This window comes from Ctenocephalides felis, unplaced genomic scaffold (assembly GCF_003426905.1).
Source record: "Ctenocephalides felis isolate EL2017-DRISC unplaced genomic scaffold, ASM342690v1 CF-g0.4_SCAFFOLD_01604, whole genome shotgun sequence".
Classification (NCBI taxonomy): Eukaryota; Metazoa; Arthropoda; class Insecta; order Siphonaptera; family Pulicidae; genus Ctenocephalides; species Ctenocephalides felis.
In genome coordinates, this window is record NW_020537758.1 from 14,039,911 (window position 1) to 14,064,282 (window position 24,372).

The 24,372-nt window shown below is 30.6% G+C and overlaps 1 protein-coding gene across 1 annotated transcript; it reads left to right on the top strand.

Annotated features, from left to right (window-relative positions):
* The first annotated feature begins 8,683 nt into the window (after window positions 1-8,683).
* Window positions 8,684-19,948, top strand: LOC113372909 (adenylate cyclase type 9-like). Its single transcript, XM_026613245.1, has 7 exons — window positions 8,684-9,596; window positions 13,726-13,957; window positions 14,994-15,094; window positions 15,168-16,063; window positions 16,128-16,352; window positions 17,582-18,597; window positions 18,712-19,948. The coding sequence occupies exons 1-7, from the start codon at window positions 8,717-8,719 to the stop codon at window positions 19,574-19,576; spliced, it is 4,215 nt and encodes a 1,404-aa protein (XP_026469030.1). The 5' UTR covers window positions 8,684-8,716; the 3' UTR covers window positions 19,577-19,948.
* Window positions 19,949-24,372: the final 4,424 nt, after the last annotated feature.

A 24,372-nucleotide genomic window follows, 5' to 3' on the forward strand; every position in this document is an offset into this window, starting at 1 on the left:
CTGTAAAAGCATGCTTGCCTAACATTTTAGCATTATGGAAATTCAAGTAAAGTGTTTTTGCGGATTGAGAGTAAATTATTTTATTGGGAAATATTTTTTCTCCTTGGCTTTTTAACTTCCCGAAGGAGAAGTTTATGTTTTCTCGACATTTCAAGCGATTCTGAATTGAATGGGGGACCAAATTTGGAAAAAGTATGTGTGTGTGTGTATGTGTATGTGAACAGATTTTTTTGCCGTAAATCGACGTTTTCTCAAGTTTGCAAAAATTAGAATGGTCTTTTTGGCATTTGAAAAATTAGAACTTTCTCGACGTTTGCTTAAAAACGCCTGAACCGATTTCAGATATTTAAAAAACATTTGATGTATCTCGATGAGGATTATCGTTTCTCAGTTTTGTGCGACGATCGGCCGAGCCGTTTTTTTTTGTAATTTGGAAAAAAGTGTTAAACCTTTCGTCCACATTTCATAGCTCATACTACCGAATCGATTTTAAAAAATCAAAAACTGTTCGAAAGATATTAGTTGGGAATGATACTGATTAGTTTTATGTGAAAATCTACCGAGCCGTTCTCTTGTAATTAACTGTTGAAAAAAAAAATTTAGGCCGATTTTTATGGCTTTTTTGGCGATATATATTATGGTCTTATAGAACTTACTGAATTATTACGGCCTTACGACAAGTAGTTTAATTTTAAAAATTTATCGAAGTTTGAGAAAATGAGTAGTTTTTTTGACGTTTGTTAAAAATAAAATTAGACGATTTAGTTGGTATAACGATAGTGTACTTGGTCTTGAACATAGTAAACCATTAAAGTCCTACGTAAACTGGTTCAATTATAATTATTGATAAATTAAAATTATCGATTTTTGAAAATTTGCTTTTAGAAAATACTCCGATTAACGTATTCGTTCGTTCGTTTGCAATGATGTGTAATAAAACCACTCGGAATACTTATAATCACTCATAAATTAATTTATTTTTTATTGATTAAGTCAATTATTTACACATTTCGGGAAGTTCATGTAACTTGCCTCAAGGCAAAATACCAATACCAACTAGTTAACAATTAGCCCCATATTAAGTTTTCTTATAATGATAATAAAAATTTGTTTGGTGTTGAATAATATCTATATACATCCTATAAAAAGAGAGAAATAGTGGTAATGATAATAAGGAAGGAAAAGTAACTCATTGATTTGTGGTGGCTCTCACATCATGAACCTGCCTTCTACTATTTATTAATATTATTCTCATCGTTCTATTGAAAACATTTTGATTTATGTGTGTGTGTGAGCAGCGCATTATTTATTAATTTGAGGTGTTTCACCTCATCCTCTGATGTGCAAAAATCGATCGAAATACAATTAATGTTATGTTATGAAAAATACCTTCAGCTCTTTGTCGACAAAGCAATCTATTCCCACTGCGGGGCGACGATCTCAATATCGCGCAAGAGTGCGTATTTTGAAAAAAAAGAACTATCTCTATATCATCTGTCCCTCTGACGCTGTAAACACATATCATTCCAGGTATTTCCTCTAACCAATAGACACTGCCAATGACTTTACCGACCAGACATACGGCTTCCAAGTTATTTATAGCTCGAAAGAGCCTTCGTCCGTTTATTTTTCTTCGATCCATCCACCTACTATATAAGCACATTTTGCAAATTCGATTTAAGACTGCGCGCAGTTGATGAAACAGACGATGTTGAGTTCTAATTGGCCTCCTGGAGAAGGAGCAGATCGATGGGCAAATGGATGTAGTTATGGAATCTACCTCTTTTGATTTGATTACTATTTTATCATTTTGTACGTCAGGATGTTCGCAAATATTAACAATAGAAACGGAAAATAGGTCAAATATTTCCGATATTTCTTGTAGCACGTGCGTTTGTCAGAAATGATCAAATTATCCCAAGGGATTGATCGTTTTTAGGAAAAGGCTAGATATTTTGCTGTCGGTAAATTTTAGGGTTGCGTTATTCAAAGAGCTCTATAAGACCCTATTTATTGCGCTTATTTTTCACATAATAATGTTTTGCAACTTTTCGCTTTTACTGTGAAAGTTTCTATATGCATATACAAACTGTATCAACATTTTGTGTATTGAAAATATTTTTATGGGTAATACATTTTTTAATATGTTAACATAACTTTTTTCATCGGCAATAATTTTGTTAATTAACCGGTTTGCTTTGAGAAAAGTAAATTAAATGAAAATTTGAACATTTTTGTAAGTGGAAATACTGAAATACTGACCTTAAATACGGCCACACTCCCAGGACGGTTGTGACATAAAAATACAAGCCGGTATAAACACCGAAATGGTTTATAACGTCTTCTATTGTCAGAAATAGGTAACTCAATGACTCAATGCAATAATAGAAACTTGTTCGAACAAACATTTTTCATCTTTCTCCTTTTAGATCTTATCTCAAAGTTTAGTTTTTAAGGCGACTGCCACTATTGTGCCCTGGCACAACCCAGTCTCCTGTATACTATTTTTGCTGAAATAAAATTTTAGTTAAAATTAATAAAATTATATAAGTATATATATATATATATATAATATATATATATATTAGGATTGTCCTTAATATGGACTCTTTCGAATTTCCTTGCTCCCAGGGGCTCAAATGGTTCCAAATTGATAAAAAACAATTCTCTGAAAGTTTTGGCTCTTAATATTAACTTTTAGATAGTGCGCAATTCAATTAAACTTCGTCTGGAAATAGCATGGAAAAAATTTTGAAAATTAAAAAAAAAATTTTAGGTATAATTTAGCGACAAATGAATTAAAAGTGAAAATTCATGTCATTTTTTATTGAAAATTTGACGCCCTGCAAAATTTTTGAAAATTTTTTCATGCTATTTCCATACAAAACTATGATTGAATTGCGCTCTATCTAAAAGACAATATTAAGAGGTAAAACTTCCAGAGAATAGTTTTTTTTTAAATTGGAACCCTTGGGAGCAAGAAAATTCGAAAATGTCCATATTAAGGATCACCCTAATATAGATGCATATATATATATATATATATATATATATATATATATATATATACATATAAAATATATATATATATTTCAAAGTAACTAGCAGCCCATTCGTCGAAATAAAAAAGGTATAAAGTGTAAATACTTTTATTTATACGTTTCGACACAAAAACTATCAAGATATATATATATATATTATATATATATATATATATATATATATTAGCGAGTTCAAATTTGTAATTCAAATTTTCAGCTCACGTGCAAAATTATTTATTATTTCGCAAATAAATCGCTCGTAAAGTTTACTCTGTATGAGGTTTATTGCAAATAACGTTTTTCATAGAACTTTGACGTATGTAATATTGATAGAATGATCGTTCATCTAAATTGAAGCCGAACTGATAATTTATTATGCCGAAACTTTTCAATAGATTTAATTGGTGCGAACTTCTAGTATAACTTTGGATAGAAAATCATTAAGCTTGAAATATATGAAAATTGGAAATTATAGACACAAAGGTATTAATTTTGATTTATAATAATTTAAATTTACTTGCAATCATTGTGTAACATATTTAAAAAATAATAATAATAAATTTTGTATCATGTAATAAATAATATTTTTATTATTTCCCAATTTAGATTAATAATAATGTTAATTCCAATTTAATTATTGATTACCATTATCCGAAAAGTCACGCAATGAAACTGATATGAATGTTATTATACCATCATAAAGTAATATTAATTATATTCCAAATGAAATGGCTTTAAATTTCTTGCTGCCACCGAAAACAAATTAAAAGTTATAATTAGATATGACAAGAAAGGTGTCTGGTTATGGTTTATATTTTTTGATGAAATTCAAAATAACATAAAAATATTTTCTTTCTAAAAATATAATATATGATTCTTAGAAAAATATTTGGACTGGGTCGAAGATTTATATGTTATGCAGAATTATTTTTGTACAAAATATAATACTATGTTTACATAGATTTTTATGGGATAAATATTTTGTCAGAATAGAGCAGTAACGGTGGAACAGTTTCGATGCTCTTTTATGTAAATATTTTAAACTACGTTTCACTGGATTTTTGCGAATTGTAACTGGAATATATTTTATTTTTATATGCGTTTGGATAAAGAAAAATATTTGGGAAAATATAATTTATGTGGGTTATATGACTAAGATTTGTATAAATCATGATGTGCTTGAAATGCATAATATTCATTCATTCACATTTTAAAATACTACTTATGCAAATATTTTATTCATGAACGAAGTTTAAAAAATAGCAAAACGGTTAAACGAACTAATTTGTTTTTATCATTGTAAACAAATGATTAAATTTGCATTTTTAGCACTAGTTCTTCTACGAAATATCTCTACAATTCAAATAATACCATTCGTGATTGTCATGATCTAGACAATTTCATAGAATTATTAAGCAAGTGTTGCAAAAGTTCAATTGAATTTAGTTGTGCAAAGTTGAATCGAGTCAAGTGATATTAGATAAATCTTATTTGCAGTGCAAGATCCCGTGTGAATTAATTTCAAAATGAAAATGCTCAATGGGTTTTGATTGTAATAAACAATTTTTTTATTAGCAGATCGGTCAAGTTTAATGATAGCATTCCCCAATTTAGATTAATATTCATGTTAATTACAATTTAATTATTGATTACCATTATCCGAAAAGTCACGCAATGAAACTGATTGTACAATGAACATTTTTTTTTTTGAATATAATATTTTATTAAATTTCTAACTATTATAGGGCCGAAAATCGAAATTGAAAATTTTTACATTTCTCGTCGTTTCGAAGGTTTCTGAACATTTTGGCATACCTCAGAAAAAATGTTTTCGGGCGCACGGATCAACCGATTTGAATGGTTTAAAAAACATTCGATTCCTATTGTTAGGGAGATGAGCTGATTAGTTTTTGGCAAAGGCAGGTCGAGCAGTTACGGAGATAAAGACCAAAAAGTGCAGAAAATAGAAATCGAGTTTTTGAGAAAACGGAGCATTCGAGTTGAATGATCTAAAAAACATTCAATTAGTAATGATTGGAAGAAGTGTTTATTAGTTTTTGGCAAAGGCAGGCCCAGCCATTCGAAGATACGGAGCTAAATGTGTAAAAAATGGCAGTTTTTGAGAGAACTAAGCGTCCAATTTAAATGATTCAAAGAACTTTCAGCTTGTTTTAACAAAATAATTGAGTTTGGAAAAAAAAAATTTGTTTCAATTTTTTTTTCCAAAAAAAAAAATTTTTGTATATCGAAAATAATTCAGATTTTATTTTTAATTCTGACTATAGTTCTATTATACTTTAAACAAATAACTTCAGCTTTGCAATTCACTTTATATAATTCTTATAAATATTAGACAATGTTACAATATTAATAATAATCTATTTGAAAACATTCAGTATTCCTCTAAGATTTCGTTACGGTACGGGAAGTTCCAGCAATTTGCCTTAAGGCACGATGCCATACACCCCACTAGTTTGTAATACGAATTATTCAATATAAAATCTTTGGTCATTTTTAATCTATTATATTTCAATCTATATAATATACTCCAAATGATATTGATTTTGTTGACGCTAAGTTGCCAAGTTTCGAGATTTTTATATATTATCCATAATTAAACAAACTGTTACACAAAGTGAGAAGACATTTGAAGATCCCATCAATATAAACTAATTTCTTTACTCTAAATACAATATATGCTGGAAAACGTAGAATTAAATTAGCTAGTAAGGATAAATTTTTATTTCAGTCAATATTTCAACATTAACTTTCCTGTTGTTTGAGGAAATAGCCAGTCGTTTCTTATATCTGATCAAGTTTAATTTCTTTTACATTGAAGTACATTTTTATTCAATAAAAACGTACAATGCAATTGTAAGCTTTAACAATAGCATCTCATCTAACTGTGAGATAAAATGCAATTGCGAGATACAATTTAAAATATTTTCAAATTACCGTAAGTGTGTCGTCTCTGCAACCAATTTGCATATGATAATTAGCGAGTCAAAAAACCGCACAAATAGGCCGTTGGCCTCATGTAATCAGCCGGTATTGAACAAATCCAATTGAATTTAATTGAGGAAGTAATAATATAAACAAACGTATCAAAAGCATCATAAAGGCCTTGAGCGGTATCGCAAAATGACCTTGAGTTAATTTTTCGATTTAAACGATTCCTCTCATCACAATGAATGCGATATTCTTAGCAACGTCTACTTTCTATCAGCCATGAAAGAAGATACATAGCTTTTTTATAATCGTTTAATACGGAGGCGAGAATATTATCATAATTGATCTTTCGTTTGCAAATAATTTTATAACTCTTGTGGTCAGAGCTATGGAATTTTGACTCAAAAGTTCTAGGTTGGGCACCTGCCTAGGCATCCTGATATGATATGAAGGAGTAGTGGCAAATAGCAATATATTTTTACACCAATATTTTTTTTTAAATACAACTTTTATTATGCAATCTGTTTATACAGGAACAATGAGCACAGATTACTAAAAAGAATACAATATTGACTATATTGACTATAAAATAGTATATATACCAAATAGTGTACCAAGTAGTTTGCATTTTGATCTAGTGTGCTGACTTTCTAAGTACACTTTGTTATCTAAATCATTTGGGTGGTCTCCGGCAATACTGCACCAATAAAAAAATCATCAGTATTACACAAATTGCAACAATAACTTTATCACATAAAAATAGGACTGGGCCATCAATAAAAACACGCCATAAATAGACAAAATCTTGGCAAAAGCTCATATTGGTCATCAAATTCTGATTGCTGTTATATTTATATATAGTCAAAATATATAGAAAATAATTTTCCTAGCTTATCTATTATATTATTATCATAAAGTTATATATTACCTAAATCATTTCTATTATTCCCATAAATCAATTATTAATTAAAATCGAAAGCTTTTGTTTTGTATAAATAGTGCATTGTACAAAGAACTTCACTGGCACGGAGTGTTTGTGTATGATAGGCGAAAGGCAAAATTGAAAACACTCAGCTGAGTTCTTGCCAAGTAAAGTGCTTGAATTTAATTATATTTCAACGAAGTAATTGCTATCTTTATACACCTATAGGTCTTCTAGTCTCTTATGGTTATTGTCAGTGTAGTCATAGACTCGATGATAAAATATTGAATGTTTTTCATAAACTTCTTTTTAATTGAAAAAGTATCCATGAAAGCTGATAGAAATTGCTGTTTTTAAATTTATATAAAAACAATATTTTTTAATACTATCAATATTACAATTTGGATTAATATTAAAATAGATGTGATATTAATTATTTTAAAGAAACTAGTTGGTATTGGTATTTTGCCTTGAGGCAAGTTACATGAAATTCCATGATATGTTTAAATAATTGACTTAATTAATAAAAATAAATTAATTTATGAGTGATTAAAAGTATTCTGAGTTAATTTATTACACATAATTGAAAACGAGCGAACACGTTAACTCGGAGTAGTTTCTAAAAGCAAATTTTCAAAAATCAATAATTTTTATAATTGAACCAATTTTCGTAGGACTTTAATGGTTTAGTATGTTTATTAAGACCAAGTATTCTATCGTTACACCAAGTAAATCGTCTAATTTTAATTTTAACAAACGTCAAAAAAACAATCATTTTCTCAAACTTTGATGAATTTTTAAAATTAAACTACTTGTCGTAAGACCGTAATATTTCAATAAGTTGTATAAGACCATGATATATACAATCAAAAAAAGTTTCATAAAAATCGGCTTAAATTTTCCAAATTTCAGAGGAATTGCTCGGCCGATCACCGCACAAAATTGATAAGCGATAGTCCTCATTGAGATACATCAAATGGCTTTTAAATTTCTGAAATCGGTTCAGGCGTTTTCAAGAAAACGTCGATCAAATGTCTAATTTTGACAAATGCCAAAAAAACGATACTAATTTTTGCAAACTTTGAAGAATTTTAAAAATTAAACGACTTGTCGTAGGACCGTAATATTTTAGTATGATCTACAAGTCTATGGTATCTACCGTCAAAAAAAAATCATAAAAATCGTCGAAATTTATTTTTTTTAAACTTTATTACAAGAAAACGGCCCGGCCGATCTTTACCAAAAACTAATCAGGACGATTTCCAACCAATATCTATCGAACAGTTTTTGATTTTTTAAAATCAAATCGGTAGTACAAGCTTAAATGTGGATGACAAGTTTAACACTTTTTTTTCCAAATTACAAAGAAACGGCTCGGCAGATCGTCGCACAAAACTGAAACACGATAGCTTTATTGAGTTACATCAAATGGCTTTTAAATTTTTGAAATCGGTCCAGCCGTTTTTGAGAAAACGTCGATTTCCAACAAAAAATTTGTTTACACACACATGCATATTTTCTCCAAAATTGGTCTCATTCGATTCAGAATGGCTTGAAACGTCGAGAAAATATAAAATTATCGAATCGGATTTTTTGATGAAAACATAAATTTCTCTTTCGGGAAGTTAATAAAAAATGATAATTTTCGATGACAAATTTCGTTGCAAATATTTTCGTCCTAATTCTGCAGGAAGATATTATATTTTAATTTCACCAATTTTGTATCTGATTATCACTGTTATTTTTTCTATGATTTTTTTCCTATTTCAGATGTGCGCTGCTTTACATTCTGCTCTGCACAATCATGTGGTTCTTCTACTTCTTGTCCAGCGGTCTCTCAGGAAATGTACAACACTGGGGCTTCTTTTGCGTCATCCTGGCCTTGCTGATTCTCTTCATAGGCAGTACTTTATGGCTGACATACCATGATCTATACCGCACCCATATGTATAAAATATCATTCAGCGTCGCTTTTATTTTGTGCTCGGTCAGCCTTTGTCTGTTATCCATTAGCTCAGTCCTGGTGGGCCAGACAGAAAAATTTGCATTGAGCTCAGTTGGACATTTTGCGATATGCGTCGAGATACTTCTGGTTATTTACACAGTAATACCTCTACCGCTGTACATTTCGATAACAATATGCGTGCTTTATTCGATTGTTTTTGAAATAGTTGTCGTAAATCTTCATAATGACGCTGAATCACATAAATTAACATCAGTTTTCATTCGCATACTAATGCAATTGTGCATTCACATTTTGGGTCTGCACATACTCACAATGACATTGGTTCGGATGCGAGGGACTTTTATGAAGGTCGGTCAAAGCCTTCTGGTCCGACAGCAACTGGAATGGGAAAAACAGCTTAAGGAGAAGATGATACATTCTGTAATGCCTCCAAAGGTGGCCGATTGGTTGATGAATGAAAGGAATATTGATAATGATCAGATGGTTTATGCTAACATGCGTCCGAGGACTTCGAATCCATCGGATCTCAAACGACTTTTTCGTCCTTTCAATATGAATTGCATGGAAAATGTGAGCATACTCTTCGCTGATATAGTGGGTTTTACGAAAATGAGCAGTAATAAGAGCGCTGAACAACTTGTCGGATTACTTAACGATTTATTCGAGAAATTTGATACGCTCTGCACGGATAATGGCTGCGAAAAGATTTCCACTTTGGGTGAGTTAGAAATTGATTTATTATATATGTATGGCCCTATATATAAGAATCTATAACACGTTAATCGTCATGTCAGTCATATGTGTCTGACACTAAGATGTTCTACAGAAGCCATGTCAGGCATATATATCTGACCTGAAAATTTCTTGGCTTGTTTGTATAGAAAAGAGTTTTAATATAAGGTTAAGTCAGTCATATTGTTTTTTCAGAAATTTGGACAATTATTTTTCTTGATACATTTTTAACTAAATAATCTAATAAAGTTACCATGGCTTCTAGAGATTTTTTTCAGATATTATCGTGGTGACTAACGTGTTATGTAGCAGGTACTGATATCTTATTTTGAACTATTTGCGTAATTTCAACACACTCGTGTGTTTATAATAAATAAATAAAATATATATATATATATATATATATATATATATATATATATATATATATATATAATAATTAAATTTTTTTGTTCGAGGTTGAGACATATCTTGAATAATGATTTTCAGCCAGTCGTCGAAATAAAAGAAACAAATAAATACAAATATTTATTTAAAATGTACGTTTCGACTCGGATTGTGTGTCATCATTCAGCAAATTCTTTGTTAACAGTATCTAAAAAATATTTACACAGTTTAAAAAAAAAACTTAATTTCATATTTAAAATATTTAAAAGATATACGATATACTCGTACATACCACAGTAGGAAAAAAAATTTTTTCATTATTTATTATTGTTTATTTTATACATTTATTTTATATGTAATGTATGATTGGTTTTTCTATATGTATGTTTAAAAAAAATGTTTTTTTTTCTGGTGTCGTGTGTATATCTTTTAATTATTTTAAATATGAAATTAAGTTTATTTTTTAAAAAAAAAAGACTGTGTAAATATTTTTTAGATACTGTTAACAAAAACTTTGCTGAATGATGACACACAATCCGTGTCGAAACGTATATTATAAATAAATATTTGTATTTATTTGTTCCTTTTTTCGACGACTGGCTGAAAATCATTATTAAATATATATATATATATATATATATATATATATACATATATATATATATATATGTATATATATATATGTGTATAAAATCCTCAATATATATATATATATATATGTGTATAAAATCCTCAATATATATATATATATATATATATATGTGTGTGTGTGTGTATGTGTGTAATAATTATTTATTGATTGCTAATTATAATTATAGAAGTAACAACAAAAACGATATCGTAAAGATTATTATCATTAAAGATTTTAGTTAACGTCTGATATTTGATATGTTCAGTAACCTTTGCCATAAATGTTAATTGACCTCGTCTTGCAATATTTGTAATTTGAGATTATTGTATGTTTGCTCATTTACATAGATATTTGATGGCGGTTGGTGTAATTAATTTGCTTTCATTCATTATTAACAACACAAATTCATCAAAATTGCAATAATAATATAATAATAGAAAAACAATCACGATATTGAATATTTTATTATCTCTAGTCAAATTTTTGAATAGAATATTATTATTGCCCTCTCAACTACTTTCAAGTTTAAATTAAATCCAGATGGTTTCTGACGATAGTTGCCAAATCTTCCGAATCAATTTTGAATGTATCATATGGCATATAGTTTTGAGATCGAACTATCTATCACAATTGTAATCTATTTACAGAACATGGAAACGATTATATAGGATGTCAGATGCCAAAAGCAACGTCTTGATGATATCAATCGTGAATTGATATATGTACGTCTTAAACAGAATATTTGATATGATGGATATTTTAATAAAAAATCTTAGTGGGTGGGATAATGTTTCAAAATGAGCTTTCGCAAGCGTACCTTTACATTTTTGTATAATCTTATCTTTGCAATTTGGTATACTTACTTATGTTTTTCTAAAGTTTTTGCTAATCGAATTAATGGCTTGTTTACATTTTTTTAAATTATTCATAAATTCTCAATTTTAAACTTTCGCTCATACTTTCATCACACTCATTAACTACAAATAACTTGTTATTTATATTGAATCTTCTAGAATCAATTAATAACGGCTTCTTTTAAGCAGATGCCCTACAAGCAATGTATTCTATTATTATTGCTTCTGTATTTCAATTCACATAATTGCTTTCACGTTTTGTGTAATATTTGTCGAGTAAAGCAAGACGATGAAGTATTTTCCGATTAAGATAATTACGTCTGAGAAAGGATTCTTAAATGAACCAGACTAATTAATGAGCACTTATTGTGTAAGATTAAATTGTTCTTTTCATGAGCAAGTTATAATCTATAAGATGATTAAATGATATTTTACATTTTACATTAATTCTTGTCGTAGTTTACATTTAAATAATTTCTTTATATTTTGTTTATTAATTTTGAAAGATATTACACAAAATTAAATCAATATTTTTTGAGAATCTTTATTTTACGAAACGTTTCGACATCTAATCTTATGTCATGCTATTTTATATACACCACAAGCATAATTGCATTTATTATATCGCATGCGAATAATTTTTTTTAAAGTAACGTCTATTATATTTTCACAGAGCAACATAGAATAACATTTATCTTCATTTACAATTTATGTCTTGATTAGATACATGTGAAAAATTTGATTGCATGGATATATTAAAGAATTAAAGTGAGGGTATATAAAAAATGTGGAAAACCAACGTTTACTATTCATTAGGTCAATATGTCTAAACGCTCGATAATAAAGATTTAATAAAATCTTGATTTTTTGTGTGTTTATATGTATATATACATATATATATATATATATATATATATGTATGTATGTGTGTGTGTCTATGTATGTGTGTGTTTGTGTATTATTATGCACATTACAACGCTTAACTATTTCATCCTTTTTAAATTTCCCAAGAAGATGTTTGTGTTTTCTCGAAAAAATCCGATTTGCTTTTCTGAATCGAATCAGAAGCAAATTCGAAAAAGTATGTGTGTGTGTCACTTTAGCAGATTTTTGTGGACTTTTCCTCAAAAATGTCTGGACAGGTTTCAAAAATTTAAAAGCCGCTCGAATATTACTCGATAAAGCGTTTGTCAGCTATATGCGACGAACGGCTAAGCCGTTTCTTTCTAATTAGCAAAAAAGTATAAATTTTTCGGCTATGTTTTAGCCCACAATCTTGAAACGATTCTAAAAATTCAAAAACTGCTCGAAAGATGGTAAAGATCTCAAATAAAATTAAATTAAATTAAACATTTTACCTAAATACTGAAGCTCAGTTCTTATTAAGTTAATTATATATACGTATCAGAAAGTTAATGCAACATGCTTTAAGGGGGTATTCTAGTGTAGAAATTCAAAAAAATCGATTTTTTTTATTTCATATTTTCAAAGTTTAACTATCTAAGAATATAAGTACGAGAAGGAGATATAGGCATTTTACTGACTCGGTCTCCATACTGGTTTGGCTTCACGCAAAACTTTGCGTTTTTCTCAGAACAGACTTTTTCAGTACTCTTGTCACGATTTCTGGAGTTCTACTCGACCAATTTATTTGAAATTTTCAGAGAGTATTGTTTTTAGATCTATCTATAGTCTGAACTAGAATCATCCCGAAATTCCTATTTTTACTATTTTTAAAAAATTCGAGAAACTCAAAAAAACAGTAAAAAAAATTGTTGTTTTCAAACAGTCGCTAATTTGTGAAAAAAAAATTTTTTACTCATCGCTAGTTCAGCCGATTGCGACATCATTGTAGATTAATAATCTTTTTATTTTTTGCATTTTCGATGGCTAGGAGGGCTGAAATCATGTCAAGACTGAGGTGCCAATTTTTTGAGATCACCCACTTCATCAGTTGCCAGTTTTAACAATTTTTAACTTTTTTATTTTTTAATTTTTGTTTTGTATTTTAATAATATTAATAAACAAATTGTAAAAAAATGAATAGTTAAAAAATTCATTGCTTTCTTTTACGACACTTTAAAAATGACCTAAAATTCATCGCTCTACACTAGAATACCCCCTTAAGAAAATATGCTCCATACAACTATAGTTTCCTTAATTTCCAACTTTTCAACAAATTCATGATTTTTTAATTACAATATTCAAACGCCCCAAATGCTAAATAATTTCTTCTTCCCCAGGTGACTGTTACTATTGCGTCTCCGGTTGCCCCGAGCCGAGGCCCGACCACGCCGTCTGCTGCGTGGAAATGGGCCTCGGAATGATCGTGGCGATGGCCGAGTTCGACGCCGAAAGGCACGAGGGCGTCACCATGCGCGTCGGCGTCCATACGGGCACCGTACTCTGCGGAATCGTGGGCACGAGGCGATTCAAATTCGACGTCTGGAGTAATGATGTCACATTGGCCAACAGGTATGTTGAAGAAATGGAAAGTAAATTCTGTTGAGAAATTTCTACTCAACAGTATTGGTAAAAATTGAGATAAATGTAGTGAACCTTTTAATCCCGAGCCCTGCTCTATTCTATTTGTATAATGATCACAACTGCTGGCTTCATAGTTAACATTTTTTGAATCTGATATTTATCTTCTATTCTATATATATATAAAAATAAGTCGGGTTTTTCGGCCTGACGATTTAACTCCAGAACGCACGAACCGATTTCGACAATTTAGCATTCGTTGGAAAGGTGTCGGGCTCCGCAAGGTTTATAGCTAAGAAAATTAGTTGTGCATGGCATCGTGCCCTAATGCAAATTGCTGGAACTTCACGCACCGTAATTAAAAATTCGAGTAATGACATTAATGAGAATTATCAGAATTATGCTTGGTTAAGTCAACGAGCAATTCTTGCCGCAAAGAATAATGATGTACACGCTCTGAATTTCACCATTCAATCAAAAATTGCTGGCGATTTGGTGACATACCAATGATTCTGACTGGTCTTCCGTTTGACTTCAAACGATTGCAATTTCCAGTTCACCTTTCGTTCGCAATAACAAGTCGCAAGGCCAATCGCTTAGTGTTTGCGGGATAAATTTCAAATAGATTATTTAGAAAATCATTGTTTTTCACGTGGGCATTTATACGTTGCCTGTTCACGAGTTGTAAAACCATCCGCTTTGTTTGTGTTAACGTCAGACCAAAAATAAAAAATGTAATTTACCAAAGAGCACTTCAATGAAACGGATAATTTGCGGATTCACTTTCATTTACTTAGAGAAGTTTAACTAAAAAACACTTCATCTTTGTAATTGAAATAAATTCATTACTGTTGTATAATAAAATCAAATTTTTCCTTTTCAAATATGAAACAAACAAAAATTTCTTCATCTTTCTCAAGAAACCGTCTGGTGGCGAAACGGAGTTCGTCGGGTTTGCTAGTTTGTTTATATAACTTTCTGAATGACTCAAGTGATCATAAAACAATTATATCGTTTTATATTGCAGAATGGAATCTACCGGCCGTCCTAAACAAGTTCACGTATCCGATAAAACATGCGAATTTCTTGGTAATTCTTATCTTCTAGAAGAAGGCGACGAAGTTTGCGGTGAGTAAAAGTTATATCAACAAAATATTTGCACAATGAGCGATTAAATTCATTCACTATCTTATATTTATAGGTCACAAGACCTACTTCATAAAGGGGCGAAGAGATAACCACTACATTCAGCACGATTGGGAAGAAACCAAATCAGCAGTTTTGGAACCAACTCAAGTCAAAATATCGCCTCCATCTACGCCAAACTCAATGCCTATAGATTTTGTTAATAAAGGACTTAATAATCCAACATTAGCCGATAGGTTTGGAAGAGATTTAAATAATAAGTTATCCAGTTCACATACTTGTACACTGAGTACGCCGTTTGTTTCGAAAAGTAATTATAGCTTTCCATCAAATTCTCCTAATATTTCACCTGTATCTGCGGGAAATATTTCCCAAAATTCGTGCAACAAAACTGACTCAAAAACTAAAAGATATTCCATGAATATTTCTTCAAATATGCATAAAATTACGACAAAACCCATAAGCGCTGGACATTCACCTAATATTTCACCGCAAGCGTCTCCTAGATTATTAAGACCTGCCAATGCAACTGCTAAAATTGGCGACTCTCATCTCAAAGCTCCTGAAAATCCGTTTAAGACAAAAGCAAGTAGTTTACCCAGTATTTTAGATTCAGATAACGAGGAAGATGCTGACAGAGTTTACAGGACTACTGTCCGGAAAAATAAACAGAGCAACCCTTGGAAAATCTTGAAATTCCTTAGAAAACCGGAATTAATCGATACGAAATCAGAATCAGAATCTCTGCGTAAACCAACGGCGAGTAATGGATATCAGCAAGTTCCCATAGTAATTCAGACTGTAACATCAGATGATACAATTCAATTTACCAATTTGGTTAAACCACGCGAAAATAACTTGGATATACGATCTTACATCAATGAATCTCGTAGCGATGTTACTCCTTTTGGAAGAGCTAGCAGCTACAAGCACCAGCGGTGTAAATCAGAGGTAATAATTAATAATAAATTAATTAAGAGGTGGGCAAATACAAGTTTGAATTTTTATATTAAAGGTAGCAGCATTGGAAAGAGCTTCGAGTGCCACAGTGCCGTTACCGGTGGATCAACCGTTGAATATATCTATGAACCATATCCAAAATAATGTTGCAAATCATGTGCAAGGGACATGGGCACTCAAAGTTCCTACAGACGAAATGCGAAGCGTTAGTCCTTCTGTTTGCAGCCGAAAAGATTCTGGTATCAGAAGTAATAGCAGGCGTTCCAGTATACAACAACAGGTCAGTTATTAAACTATTAACATATATGTTATATTTCTTTCATAATCTTTTAGCTATATATGGTTTTTAGCTTATAATGCAAAGTCTAAGAAAAACATATTGAAAATTAGTTCTGTTAGTTGAATTATTAATCTTCTATATATATAAAAATAAGTCGGGTTTTTCTTCCTGACGAAATAACTCCAGAACGCACGAACCGATTTCGACAATTTTGCATTTGTTGGAAAGGTCTCGGGCTCCGCAAGGTTTATAGCTAAGAAAATTAGTGGTGCATGGCATCGTGCTTTAATGCAAATTGCTGGCACTTCATGCACCGTAATTAAAAATTCGAGTAATAAAAATAATCAACAATTGTTTTCAATAAGTTCAAATAGATTATCTTCTATATATATAAAAATAAGTTAGGTTTTCCTTCCTGGCGAAATAACTACAGAACGCACAAACCGATTTTGACAATTTTGCATTCGTTGGAAAGGTCTCAGGCTCCGCAAGGCTTATAGCTAAGAAAATTAGTGGTGCATGGCATCGTGCCTTAATGCAAGCTGCTGGAACTTCACGCACCGTAATTTAAAATTCGAGTAATGACATTAGTGAAAATTATCATAATTATGCTTGGCGCAAAGAATAATATGTACACGCACCGAATTTCACCATTCAATCAAAAATTGCTGGCGATTTGGTGACATACCAATGATTTGACTGTCTTCCGTTTGACTTCAAACTATTGCAATTTCCAGTTTGCCTTGCGTTCAAAATAAAACAAGTCGCAAGGTCAATCGCTTAGTGTTTGCGGGATAAATTTCAAATAGATTATTTAGAAAATCATTGTTTTTCACATGGGCAGTTATACGTTACCTGTTCACGAGTTGGAAAACCGTCCGGTCTTTTGTGTCAGACCAAATATAAAAAATGTGGTTTACCAAAGAGCACTTCAATGAAACGGATAATTGCGGATTCACTTTCTTTTACTCAGAGAAATTCAACTAAAAAACACTTCATTTTTGTAATCGAAATAAATTCATTACTGTTGTATAATAAAATCAAATTTTTTCTTTTCAAATATAAAACAAACAAAAAATTTCTTCATCTTTCGCGAAACGGAGTTCGTCGGGTTTGCTAGTTATATATAATAGTTTACATGTTGTTTATATCAAATAGTTTCAGAATTAGTTTAATAGATTTATGTAACTCAAAAGTGAACAATTAAATTTATTTACTATTATTTTCAGATATATGCCATGAACTTGCACAACCTATCGCACTCGGACATCATGCAGCATCGGGTTTCTGGCTATTACACTTCATCGCTTTCCAGTGTGGATGTTCGTAATTCTGTCCAGCATGAAAATGATATCATCACTGCACAAACTCTGAGGAAACAGTCTGATCTACAATTAATTCGATGCGTTCAAGACAACGTTAAATCACAAAGAAGCTACTTCGTCAAGCCACCATTGTATAATATTAGTTTATTTTTTAAAGATAAAGATATGGAGAGAGAATACCGAGCTAGAGCTCATAAAATTGGTGAAAAAGAAAACGAAAACCCACCTACACTCGCGACTTCTAAATTTAACACTCCCATAGACGTTTTGGTATCAGCGGTGATATACCTATTAATATCAATATCGTTATTCCTGCTCCAGATGCCACACAAGATGTGGATTTGCATGTTTATGATGTTCAGCAGTTTACAGTTTTTTGCTTTGTTTTTATGTTTTCGAAATATTTGCAAACCAGAGGTTACCACTCGAGGATACATCTGCACAGATAGTGTTTTCGAAGTATTCTCCAGATGGTACCCATGGCATTTTTGTGGAGCAGTTTTATTGTCCTTACCAATGGTCGCGGTTCTCACAAATTTTGTTTTGATGGATCACACTCAGATTTACATAAACGAGTTTTATTTTAGTTATTTATTCTTTATATGCATAGTTCATTTTTGTAACTTTACACAGTTAAACTGCTGGATGAAAAACATAGTTTTGACTATTGGAGCTATTACCTTTATTGGAATTGCCATTTTCAATTGCCCGGTAAAAATACAGACAAACAATTTACAAATGCGTATTGATAACGCACATAATATAAGTGTACAATATAATTTTCTGAAAGCGTTATCGACGTTGCAACCAAAAAGACTGACACCCCCAAATCCTAATCCTAATACGAATAATATTACTATATATTTATTAAACAGTTCGAACTCTATCACTGATAGTGAAATAAACTCTAAGCATACGGATACCTTGTCTGTATTAACTAGTAAAATTCCTGCTTCAAAAGAAAGTACTCTGTCGGAAACTAATAAAACCATGCAACTCATCGATAAAAGAATAAACATGATAAAAAAATTGCCACTATACATTAATCATAACTTATATCACGTTGAAATTTATATTGATGTTATTCTTTTATTGATATTGGTTTGGTTTCTTAACCGCGAATTTGAGATTAGTTACAGGTTGAGTTTTCACGGTAATGTTGTGGCAAATCAGGATAAAGCAAAAGTCCAGAATATGAAAAATCAGGCTGATTGGTTACTGCATAATATTATACCTCAACATGTAGCTGATCAATTAAAAAACACTGCTAAATATTCTGCAAATCACGATAATGTGGGTATTATATTTGCCAGTATAGTAAATTTTAATGAAATGTACGACGAGTCGTATTTAGGTGGCAAAGAGTATTTGAGAGTTCTTAATGAACTCATAGGCGATTTCGATGAACTACTCACTAAGCCAGAATTTAAATCGGTAGAAAAAATTAAAACTATTGGTAGTACTTTTATGGCTGCTAGCGGACTAAATCCCCAACAAAGGGAAGAGGATAAAAATCCTCACGCGCATCTATTTGCTTTGATGGATTTTGCTATCGCAATGCAAAATGTAATCGACAGTTTCAATAAAGATCTTTTAGAGTTTAATTTAATTTTACGTATCGGGTATAATTTTGGAGAAGTAACTGCTGGTGTTATTGGCAACACTAAATTGTATTACGACATTTGGGGCGATGCCGTTAATATTGCCAGCAGAATGGACTCCACGGGTGTAAATGGAAGAATTCAAATAGGAGAGCATTGTCTGTCTGTTTTACAAGAGAGGTATGAATTCGAAGAGAGGGGAAGTGTATATGTTAAGGGAAAAGATAATATGAATGTATTTTTATTGAAGAAAAAGATAAATAATTTAGGTTCAACATTTGACTTGTATGATAGTTAAGTGTTTATTTTAATATAGTTATTATATTTTAACATTTGACATGGAAGTGACTACAGACCTTATATCTGTTTAAATGTCTTTTATACTTTGTGCGCCAGTTCATAATATTTCTAATTGCGATTATTTATATCTAAGTCATTAAATTTTACCTTTAGTGTGATATCGAAACAAACATTTACTTAATAAATATATATTATTATAATATAAGTATCATTTACCATGTCGATGGAATAGTTTGTTTCATATCCTGGATATTGCTCTTATCTTGCCTATGACCTTACCTTGTGCTTTACTATTTGGCTACATAGCATTGATGATATTTTATTAAATTGACCAAAAGTAATATTTTGTACAAAGTTTGAAAATTTTAAACTGGTTAGATATTTAGCACACAAGAAATACAGCATCACTGATGTATATTTATAATTTTAGCACAAATTGTCTACAAAACATAAAAACTAAGGATGTGATGGTAATTTTGATATTTCTATCATTGCTTCCCTACTTAAACTGTGAAAATTGTGTATGATTTTAAAATTCTAAGAATGTGATACCTTTAATTGTTATTTTATTTAAATATATCATAATGTATTTTTAAGAATGATAAATATTTAATCACTTATGTGTATTAATAAATTTTATATGAAATAATTAGGTAAATATTTGTTAATTGAAATTACTCATAATTATGTATATCATAATGTACGATTCCACTGGACCAAATATATTTAATATGTTGTTAAATTGAAATCAGTTTCTTTCATTTACTTAAACAAGTGAAAATTATATTACCATATATGTATATATATATATATATATATATATATATATATATATATATATATATATATATATATATATATATACATATGTATGTATGTATGTAAGTATACACATGTTTTTTCAGTGAACCAAGTTTTTTATTTATATGCACCAAAGAATAAAATCGAAAGGTATGTTTTATTTAATATTTTTGAAACATATTTATTTAATAAATTTAATTAAATATTTTCAAATTAAGATTTCTGATTCATTTCAAATAATATATATATAATAAATACAAATATATAAAATTCCTATAAGATTCTCATAGCACACCATTTATAAATTTGATTCGAAACGCCTAGATGTATATGCAACTATTAATAATTATAATATATAAAAGTTCCTATGAGATTCTCATTCAAAATTTCACTCAAAATTTTTTCGAGTGGCGCCAATGATATAAATTTATAAATATATAAATATTATTCTTGAATCCACCAATCACGTATTAATAAATTAATACTGTTGATACTATAATAAATAGAATTTTTAAGAGCGAACATAAATAATATATATATATATATATATATATATATATATATATATTATATATATATGTATATATATATATGTATATATATATAAAAATATATGGAGTATGGATGCATATATATATATATATATATATATATATATATATATATACGCCTCTTTAATTATATGAGCGATATATAAATTCCAATAAGATTCTCATAGCCCACGTTAGTTCCGCTCGAAGCCACCGAGTTTAGAGTAGCGCCAGCGTCAGAGATTTACACATTGTGTATGTGTGCGTGTATTGAATACACGTGATTGGTGGAATCAAGAATACGTGTGCAGTTTAGGGAGTCCATCACCAGTTATATATCAGTATATTTAGAGATATTTGCCAGCGCAGACGACTTCTTGTCAATTTTGAGGTGACTGTACCAATTTTATTAGGGAGTCCATACACTGCCTAATAAATACATGGGGGTGTAGTAAATATTTAAGAGGATTTTTTGTTGTTTGATTATTTTAATTAAAAAATGTGGCAAAATGGAAAAAAAATATACATAGACTCTATTTAAGTCTTTATAAAATGCAAATTAATTATATATCAAATTTTATTAAATATACAAAATATAAATAAAAGAAATTTATGCATTTTAATTTATATATTTATTTAAATCAACATAACATTAGTTTACAAAATATTAAATATTAAGCAAATATATATTTAATACATATTATAACAATAATAATAATTTTAGGTCTAATTTTTATAAGCTCAAACATACTCAATTAATTTATATATTGTATAAAAATCAATTTTAACTATTTAATTATTATATTCATAAACTATTCATTCAATAATTGCTAACTGTACATGTAATTTACATTCTAATTACTATAAAAGAGAACATCAGGGGTTGAACAACCCCAATTATATGTGTAATTTTAAAATCATCGATTTGGGGTGTTCTGAGCAAAAAACGGACAAAATTCTCCCCCCTGAAACCCCCCGCTCGAAATCCGTACAGTCATGAAGAATCGTATGCCATCATTTTGCAACCCCTTCGGTAACTTTTACTTCTTCTAGTCTTTTTTCACCCCCATATTGGCCAGAAATCCATTCTCAGTGTCCTCCCATATAGTCGACGGCCATTTTGCATCTCGGTAGCTGAATCGGCTAAAAGACTTCGCTAATATCATCGAGTCCAGGGTGATCCAGTTCGAATCCAAATCATGATGATGTGATCTCAATTTGTCAGTTGTCCACAGCAGATCGTGTGTCCTTCAGTGTACTTGAATGGAGCTGTAAGAAAATAACCGATGAGTTGTGGTTGGATATTTAATATCAAAGACAAAATAGAAGTCGTTATGAGAACTCAAACACATGTTTTGTGTAACAACTACGTGGACAAGGTCGTTTAATAGCAGTTGTCCGATGATGTACTCTGTAGTTCGAATCTTCTGCATGAGAATTGAATAGAATTATAATTATTTTTCATAAAGTTCAGTACCACAAACTAGACAAAAGACTTTCCCATTAATTTCTTTCCGATTAAGAAATGAATAGCCGAGGTCGTTAAGTAGCAACAGCGGTTGTCCAGACCAATGGCGCTGTAGTTCGAATCTTCAAATAACAGATAAAATGTAGTTGCATTGGAATGCGTAGAAGTGTGCAAGTTCCACCAAATAACCACCAAATCTTTAAACCCTCGTAATAGACAAAAGATATTCTCATTAAAAACGTTTCATCTGAGACGTCTGATAGCCAAGAGCGTTAAGTGGTCGTCGTGGTAGTTGGGAGTGTGTAGGATCGATCCCAGAAGAACTAATTGTGTGTAGATGAAAAATAACTGTTGTAAAGTTTTTCGAAACTATCAGATGTTAGTTCAAAAAATTAAATTCAGATGGCGGATTGATTAAATTTAAATAACTAGAGTGGAGCGCCCGATGCAAAGGTCTTCACAAAATACTTGGAGCTGTCAAACTTTAACAGTTCTTCTTGATTTAGACAAAAGCGTTTCCAAAAAAAATTCGTGTTCTGTAACAATCGAATAGCCGAGAGCGTTTAGTCGTCGACATCACGTTGACTGGCTAAAAGTTCTTCAGATCGATTCCCAAAGACTCGGGTGAAAAATTGGAATCCTAGTTTTTCGGAATCATCAAATATTAGTTCAAAAATTAAGTTGTAGAGGGCGCATTTCGACCTTGACACTTAGTATATTTCTGATAAACAGAAAACTCAAGTTCCGTCTTGACTGTAACAGAGAGTGTATTAGTTCAAAATATTGAATTCAGGTGGCGCATTTCGACCTTGACACTTAGAATATTTCTGAAAAATTCAAGGTTCGCACTTGACTGTAAGAGAGATACATAAAGAGAAAAAAAAAAAAAAGTAGAGGAAAAACTGGGGAAAGAGAGGGGTAGAGGCAGATGATGAATAAGAGAGATGAGTATGATACATATTCTTTATTAAAATTCAATATTAATACAATATAGGAATAAAAATAACTTTTATCATCAACAACTTAAATAGCCGAGCGGTTTAAGTGACCGCATACTCGGTGAAATCACTCTGGAGGCAGGCACAAGGTAAGACGGATCGAGTCCAGCTGAAGGCGACGACGACCAACTCGGAAGCAGAAAAAATGGAGCAGTGCTGGTGGCTGGCTGTTGGCGAGCGCAAAGGGTCCTGAAACGAACACACCAAGTGATGGTCAACCTGAGGTTCATGATGCGAGAGGTTACACGCAGAGAGGACACATTGCGGAAGATGCATGCCGAACCCAAGAATCTACCCAAAATCCACAACATGCGAAAAAAACACCAAAAAAGGAAAAAAAATGTGAAAAAAAGCGGAAAAAAGCGGAAAAAAGGAAAAAAAAGGGGAAAGAGGAGGAGGAGGAGGAGGAAGGGGAGGGAAGGACCTAAAAAAAAACCCCTAAGTCCCAGATCAATTTTTCTCTTTTCTGTTCAGCGTTGAAACTTTTTTATGTTTTTTAGTGTTCCCTCACACCAATTCCCAAAACCAACACTCGAATGAAATGAAGTCACATTGAAATTTTTTAACGACTTTGTCCCAATAAAATTTTCTCGTTGTGAAATATTCAATATGGTTTCATTCATTCGAATGTTGGCTTTGGGATAATACAGCATGCATAAATAACTCGTCTGTCTTAATTGAAAAGGTTTCAGAAAATTTGGACTTAGAAAAAAAAAATTATTCGAGAAAATATAATCAGAAAATTTGGACTAGAAAAAAAAAATATTCGAAAGAATTATAATCAGAAATTTGGACTTAGAAAAAAAAATATCTGAGAAGACTTAGAAAAACAAAATTATTCGAAAGAATTATAATCACAAAATTTGGACTTAGAAAAAAAATTATTCAAGAGAATTATTTAATTAATCGATGAAATGAAATGATATTATCGAATCAAAATTATTTATATGACTTGATAAAACATGTGAAACCTTTGCAATTAATCGAGACAAAAACA

What these genes read in the sequence shown, in the direction of transcription:
- LOC113372909 (XM_026613245.1), top strand. Translation starts at nt 8,717, where the DNA reads ATGTGGTTCTTCTACTTCTTGTCCAGCGGTCTCTCAGGAAATGTACAA. An exon ending in CGAAAAGATTTCCACTTTGG is followed by an intron (nt 9,597 to 13,725) that starts GTGAGTTAGAAA and finishes CTTCTTCCCCAG; the next exon opens with GTGACTGTTACTATTGCGTC. An exon ending in GTTCCAGTATACAACAACAG is followed by an intron (nt 16,353 to 17,581) that starts GTCAGTTATTAA and finishes TATTATTTTCAG; the next exon opens with ATATATGCCATGAACTTGCA.